We start from the raw sequence: 7,795 nt of genomic DNA on the forward strand, positions 1-7,795 counted from the left end.
ATATCGTGTCTTGCTCGTCTCTGCCGGTCTCTCCACCTTATTGTAACCACTACCACTGAAGACACCACTGAACTTTGGGGCGTGGATGACTCTGTCTCCTCGGCCTCCATCGGCGTGGATCCCGGTTGTCTGGTCCGGCTGCTCCTTGAGCTGTCTCTCGAGTCGACTCTCGCTCCCAGACGACTAGATAGGGGCCTAGTGGCAAAGAAAGGAGGTATCGGGGGTGGACCAAAGGTGAACTGGGCTGTTTCCAGCATGTCTGACTCTAGCAAGTTTATGTGCCTCTGGAAGACACCATTCAGCCACTCTGTGCCCCCTGGGCCTATCAAAATGGATTCCATCCGAGGACGCATCGTCCGGAAGGGAGCGTTCCATTATGTCGGCCACGTCCAATAATCTCACGGGGAGCACGCTCCTTTGCTGAATCTGTCTGATTACATCGTTAATATTGCGCACCTTCTCATTCATCTCTCTCGCGTGTTGGTCAGCCTTCATGTTGTACGGGACAGTACAAATGGTGAGTATCGCGTGATCTAGAGAAATTCTCAGCTCCTCAAGAATGCAACTCATTTTCTCGTGCAGCCTCATCACCTTCCTTGACTCTCCCCTGGACACGTCATTGCTCCCCATCATCAAAGTGACCGTGTACATCTTCACCATGTCTAACATCTCCAGGGACGCCAACATCTGCGGCGTCGCAGCTCCAGAAAAACTCAAGACTCCAACCTGCCAATGTGACTGGATTAGTGTCAGTACTCGTATCAGGCTGTCTCCTATAATCAAGTCGACCGCACCCTCTGATTTTCTTGGCAGAGTGAAGTACACAGCCCAAGCCGCGTCATGGAAGTAATCCTATCTTGCCCGTTGTGCTGTGTCCAGTCAATGCCGTTGTGCTTATGATGGTATGATATGCACCATCCGTGTTCTTCTTGTAGCTCGCGATTATTACACTCCTGACTGGATGGTCCCTCCAGGTGGGAGGTCGCTCTTCTCGTATTGAATCGTCACGAGTTCTCGACTGCATTCTATCACGTAGCTCATTGAGACGTGATGAACTCCTGCAGATTTGGATACTGCTTGAGGTTGAACTGGAAGTATATCCCGGGAGCGTGACCTCGAACAATGGCCGTATTGGTTGTGTATCTAGACTGCGCACGGAGGGTACCGGCTCAGGTGGTATCCACACTTCCAGCCCCTCGTTCATGTGTTCCTGGGCTGCTCGGTATAATTTGAATCGACCACTGGGCCGGGAACCTCATCCACCTCCATTCGCGACTCTGGTCTCGATTATGTGGCGACTGGTTCCGTTGTCCTCGTCCTCTTTTCTTTCTGCCTCGCGAACTCTCGTTGCCTCCTCTGAATCTTTTCCATCTCCGACTTTAGTTGCTCATAGTTCGCCTCGTTCTCGCGCACCTTCTGCTCCTATTGGTACTCCGCTTTGATCATCTGAGATCACGCCTCGCATGATCCCTCTCGAGGATCGCTTGATCTCTTTCCAGGTTTCCCTGGTCCCTCTCGAGTTGCGCACCATCCCTGTCAAGATTCGCTTTGTCTCGTTTCCTCTGGGCCCTTTCTTGTTCCCTCTTCAAGTTACTGAGTCTGTCTGCTGAGACCGTATCATAGACAATGGCCTGCTCGTGGATTGGGCTGCGAACCCCGCCGGCGGTCTGGTGGGAAGTGATAACTCTCCCGCACCATATTCCGTGTTATTATTCAAGCTGGAATTTCTTGCCAAGTCGAATCCCCTCACGCCTCCATCCACGTTCCAGGATAACCATCTGGTCTGCTCTTGATTAGATATTCATTCCGAGATGTAGCCAACAATCAACACAGCTTCTGTCGCTGATTCCCTACCTTCACCCTGTGCCTCTAATTGTAGGATGGCGTTCAACATCACCGCCAACCTCTCATTGACTTGGGTATAGTCGAGATCCCTCAAGCGCTTATATAGTTCGTCGAATGTAGGCCTTTTCAGCGCTGCGGGCATAGACTTCCAGAAGGGATCCCCCATCGTCACTATCTTCAGATGATCTCACGTGTCAACCAACTTGAGAAACACCTTACCAGTTAGACTTGAGAAATACCTTACCAGTTAGACTTGAGAAATACCGTTCCAGTTAAACTTGAGAAATACCTTCTCCCACTTGATGCTTGAGAAATGTTTCCCTCTGACACTGCTGATAGAGAACTTGATCAAGATCTTCTTTCTCTCTTCGAATGAGTGTGGCTTGGTCGTCAATTCAATTTTGCAAATCAATCTGAAAATAAATTTTTTAGACCGAGATGTTCTGTGGCTAACCAAAGCCCCCACACATTATTGTGTTTTTGAAACATTATCCCACCAATTATTTTGCTAAAAGATTTCAATTAGTGATTTTAAGAGCATGCAGATTCATTTAACTTTTTAGCACCATTAACTCTCTAAGATTTAATTGTCATGGCAATTACATTAAAATCCGTCTACCTGCTTCGCGTCCCCTCGTACCTAACTCGCGTCCCCCTTTAACCCAACTCGAAACCTCCATGTTCGCCCGAAACTCAGGCGATCCTCAAGTAGTACTTCTTGCGTAGGTGTACCGTTACCTCCTTTTCTGCAAAGACTACGTGTACAATTCCCTAGGGCTCAACTTGCCCCTGTTTGGGTCATAGAGCGGCATCGAGACCTTTATTATCCCTCTTTCGACCTTGAAGTCCCTTAGCCTCGTTAGTGCCAACATCACGTGTTCGGGGTTTATCGTGTTTCTCTCATTGACCCTTGTTACCAAAAAGCACAGGTATTTGCCCGGAACTTGTGAAACTGAGGGAGGAAGCGCAGCCATAACTCCCAATCCCGGTCTCTGCCTAAATAGAAACTCCCCGTTCTGATATTCTCTCTTGAAGTCGGCCACTAGTCTCGATTTGAAGCTCTTGTCTGCCGTTATACAGATCGCGCTTGTCCTGTCTGACAAGATGAAGTCGCTGTCCGTGATCAGGATTTTCTCTGAATATTCATTGGGTATTTCAAATTTTGTCTTGAAATTCGCCCTATGGTAGGCTCAGCCTCCTCTTGATCCAATTCCAACCCGTTGGTCTCTCTCACTTCCCTGAGCTTCTTTATCATCAAATGTTTGGTGTGGGTAAGTCCTACCCGCACTCCCCGGACAAAAATATTTATCGACGTCCCCGTCGATGATGCTGAGTCTAAATTGTCTTGTGGTATCTCAAGTGGGCGGTCGGTTGCTGTCCCACCGAAGAATGGGTCTTTCGTTTTCACTTGATTTTCCGCCGACACGTCGACCTGCTGGATACTTTGCGCTTCATCTTCCTTGTTCTTGAGGTCACGCATCCATTCCAGTATCTTCAAGTTTGTGTTTTCCCTCCTTTCTATCTCGTTCTGCTCCAGATCTGTTTATCGTTCTGGTATCGAGTAACCCACATGCAAGTAGTGTTCGCTGTCGTTGATGATTTGCCATTCATCATCGGCTAGCAGCTCGCCCACACTCACTAACTCTTCGTCTATCTCATCAGGTTGTATTTTGTCAATCAAGAAGTCATCCCCATACGTGTTGTATCTCATGCCTGTCCGCCTGCGATTTCTATTCCTTGTTTCTGCTGTCCTAGGCAAGTCTGGTTCCGTCCACTTTGGCACCTCGTCCTGCTCTGGATCATTCCAATCTTCCTCCGCATAGGATCCAGCGTCTGAGTCTGCATCTATCTTCTCAATATCATCCATGCTCACGTCCTCGTTGCCATCAATCTTTTCTCTGGTGCCCTTTTCGTTCACTTCGCATGCCGGCTCTACCAATAGGTACTCGAGTCGTTCCATATTCTGCGGTACGCACCAGTCTTCCGGACATGGGACATGAGGTTTCAGATTTTCATAGTGCGCTGCACGCCCTGTACTCAAGCGGCAGAACCGTCCCTGCTGATGTACCTCCATTATCATGAACGGTTCTCCCCATTTCTTTTGTAGTTATTTTGTCCCCTTCGGAGGTATGGCATTCTGGAACACCCAGACATATTGTCTCACTGCATACGGTTTCGCCTTTAGTATTTTCTCATCATACTTCTTCCGCTGCCTCATTTGTGCTCGCGCCGTGTTCCTCCTGCAGAGTTCGTTTAGCTCCTGTTGTCTCTTGACCGCTTCTTTCACATAAGCTTGAGGCGAGGTCTTTTTCCGATCGTATTCTGGATAAAAGATTGTTAGGGATATCGCTCTCTCCCTGCCCGTCAACATCATGAAGGGGCTGATTCCTGTTGTCGAGTGTTGCGTGCTGATGTACGCCCCTGCCACTTGCGGCAGATACTTATCCCAGTCTGTCATGTATCTCGAGCAATACACCCTGAGCATGTTCACCAGCGTTCTGTTTTGTCTCTCAACTAGTCCGTTAGTCTGAGGATGGTGAGTAGTTGAGTGTGCTTGAGCAATGTGCGATCTCCTCATCAACTCTTTTGTTAGGTCCCCACGAAGGCTTTCCCGTTGTCCGACTGGAATGTCATCGGACAACCATATCGTGATATCCAATGTGTTATCAAATGGTCACAAGTGTCCTCCGCTGAGGCTGTTTGACATGGCACCAATTCTGCCAACTTCGTAAAGTGGTCTATTATGACCAGTAATTGATTATATCCCGAGTCTGTCATGCAGATCGTCTGATGGTCTATCTGCACGACTTCGTTAAACTCCGAGCTCTCTACGGACTTGAGCGGGAACTTCATTTTCCTTGGATCTTTCACTTGTAAACACGCCAGGCATGCGTTCACCCATCTCTCGCTAGCTTTTCTTAACCCAGTCAAACCTGTGTAGTATTTTTTGTTGTACCTTGTCTATCCCCTGATGTCCCATTTGGTCGTGCGATCTGAATAACACTTCCGTCTGGTAAAATTGTGGTAGTCTGATGAAGTATCTTCTCCTCATCTTTTCTTCTACAGGCTACCACACCATCAGCTGTGTGATAGAGCTAATCCTTTCTCTCCTTGTAGAACTGGCTCAAGATCTTGTAATTGTCTTCCTCCAGATCCCCTTTCTCTTTGACTCCTGTCCGGATCCATTTGGAGAGGTTGCCCGTCATCTTGTCATTCCCCTGGACTCGTATCAGGTCTGACAGTCTGTATCTCGCCTTGATGTTTTCCTTCAATGCCATCCTCTGACCATTCATTTCTCCGGGATTGTAGATGTCGTCATTCAGCTTGACGTAAACTATTCTCCTCAAGACCTTCCTGTCATCATCTGGCACTAGGCTTGTTCTGACATTTGAGTTGCACGATAGCTTCCAGAACGGTTTCCTTGATACTGCAATTTCCTGAAGTTCTTCACCTCCGCACACCTCCTGCTGATCCAAATTGTACGTTCCTGAGGAAGGGTCAGTTTGTAGTTCCCTGTCGCGGTGCCTCATTTTCTCTTCTGCCAATATCATGCATAGACTAACTTGGTCATTGCTGCTCTTCTCTGTGTCTTCATCCCAATCATTGGACTCCCTTGAAAATTTCTCTTTTTCAGCATCTTCTTATGATATGGGCAACTCCCCGGACTCTTGACCCAATCCAAGATGTTCGGCCTCCTCCCTAAATGTTACTTTCTTCTTAAGAACCATAGTCCGCCTTAGCATATCTTCCGGGATTTTCTCAACTAGTGACTGCACGAAATCCTTGTCATCGAGTTGTTTTTCTTTCAACGAGTCCTCGCCATACGTTGCTTCATCTCTTCTAAGTATTGAGACTTCTGGTTCGTCTTTATCATTGTTCCGGACAACGGGTCTATCGTCTGCTAGATTCTCAAGTAATCCCCTCAAGTCCTCACCCATCTTCGAACTTCCCGTCTCTACCTGGTTGAGATCTTCGCCTTTTGCCTCTAGTGTTTCCCTCACTATTTTTGACTTGAGTATTACTTCCATTGGCATCCCTCTGTTTTTCCTCAAAATTGTTCTCTCTGGACGGTCCTCTGGTAATTCGTGATGATCCTCTATTGGTTTGACTTGTCGAGCTACCTCATGAGTGGAAGGATGTCGTACGTTTCTTTGTCCATAAAAGAGAAGCCTTCTTTGATTTCTGGCTTGTCCGCCTCTCTGTTTTCCTGTCTTTCGTAGAATTCCGTCTTCTTACTCAAGCTATCGGCATTTTAATGTTTGTCCCTTGTTCTGTGCTCAATGATCATATTGTAGCCATCCAAGCAAACTATCCATCTCCCAATGTAGCTCTGATCCATTGAGTACGTTTTCAACCAGCTGAGTGCTCTATTGTCGACCCGTAACTTGAATGGTTCGCTACCTAGGTACGCTCTGTAATTCTCTACAAAGGTGACAACCGCAATTATTTCTGCCTTGGGTGCGCCGTACTTCACCTCTGTATATCAAGACTTTGCTCCCGTCTGCTATCGGTCTCAAGACTGTCTCTCCGTTTCATTCCTGCTCTTGATGGAGTATGCCCGAGATCGCTACCACCGACGCATCCGTATCCAGGACACACATCCCTTTCGCCGTTGGCATACATAGCACAGGTGCTTCACACAACTCCTTCTTTATCCTCTGGAATGACTCTTCTGCTGCGTCGTTCCACGTGAATTTCTTGCCTTTGTGCCTCATGAATTGTTGCATCGGGTGTACTTTATCCTCATAACCCTTAATGAATTCCCTGTAATAGTTCGCAAAACCCAAGAAGCTCATCAGTTGATGTTCCGTTTTCGGTGATTTCGAAGTTAGCACCGCTTCCACTGCGTCTGGGTCTGGTCTGATGCCATGTTTATCCACCATCCTCCCCAGGTATTTAATTGAGTCCTTGAATATCTCGAACTTCGATTACTTGCGTTTTAGTCCTGCTCTTTTCATGCAAGCGAACACCTCATCTAGCCGTACTCCACGTAGCACATCACCAGGTTACCATATTTCTTCGTTACACTTGTAAATTCGTGTGCCCTCAATCGTTGAAACGTAGCCGTGGAATTGCAAAGGCCATAGGGAAACTTTTTCCGTTTAAACAGCCCCAGCTCGCAGGCAAACCCTGTTTTGTCCCTGTCCTGTTTCCTTAGTGGAACCTGCTAAAAAGCCGATCCTAAATCAAGTGTTGTAAAAAATTTTGCATCCCCTAATTTTGAGAGGCTCTGATCACTCCTAGGTATGGGATAGGCATCCTTCACCGCGACGGAGTTCAGATATCGAAAGTCACAACAAAACCTTAGTTGGTCGCCTTTCTTCTTAGCCATGGTAACTCCACAGGTGATTTGGATGGTTCTATCATATCATACTCTAGTAAGATTTCTATTTCTTTTCTTCATGCATCCGATTTTTTAGGGGTCATACGCCTCGCCCCCTCCCTATGTGGTACCGCCGACTCCTCAAGCTCTCTTTCATGCTCAACGAAGTTGCAACATCCAATGTCTGCCTTATGATTCGAAAAAACGTCCTCGTTTCGATCTAAAACGTCCTTGATGGCTTCAAGCTGTTCGTCCGTCACCTTAACCCTCAAGTGCTCTATCTCTGGTAAAACCGGTTTATCCGCTTCTAATTCCTCTAGTGTTGGTCTTTCCGGAAAATTCGAACGGCTCAAAAGTCCATCGTCTGTTTCTGACTTAAGAGATTTCACAAGACCTGATGAATGTTTTATTTTCTTCAACCTTCTCAAGATACAAATTTTATCCCTATGATTGGGGCAATCAAGAACTTCAATTTCTTTTACGTTTTCAGTCATTTCATATCGAGTTTTCACAGGAAGAGCGTATGCCAATTTCCTTCCCCTCTAGATTGTGATAAGTATATCAATAGTATTTAACAATACACTGACGCAGAGGCCACTTTTGGTTATCGAGAAGGATCTTCCTAAA

General features: G+C 46.9%; 1 protein-coding gene across 1 annotated transcript; it reads right to left on the reverse strand.

Moving 5' to 3' along the window:
- Positions 1 to 6,377: 6,377 nt before the first annotated feature.
- LOC134852046 (uncharacterized) lies at positions 6,378 to 6,728 on the reverse strand. The gene has a single exon (XM_063868325.1). It carries the CDS (start codon positions 6,726 to 6,728, stop codon positions 6,378 to 6,380), a length of 351 nt encoding a protein of 116 aa, XP_063724395.1.
- Between the last annotated feature and the right edge of the window lie 1,067 nt (positions 6,729 to 7,795).

Source organism: Symsagittifera roscoffensis, chromosome 7 (assembly GCF_963678635.1).
Source record: "Symsagittifera roscoffensis chromosome 7, txSymRosc1.1, whole genome shotgun sequence".
Classification (NCBI taxonomy): Eukaryota; Metazoa; Xenacoelomorpha; order Acoela; family Convolutidae; genus Symsagittifera; species Symsagittifera roscoffensis.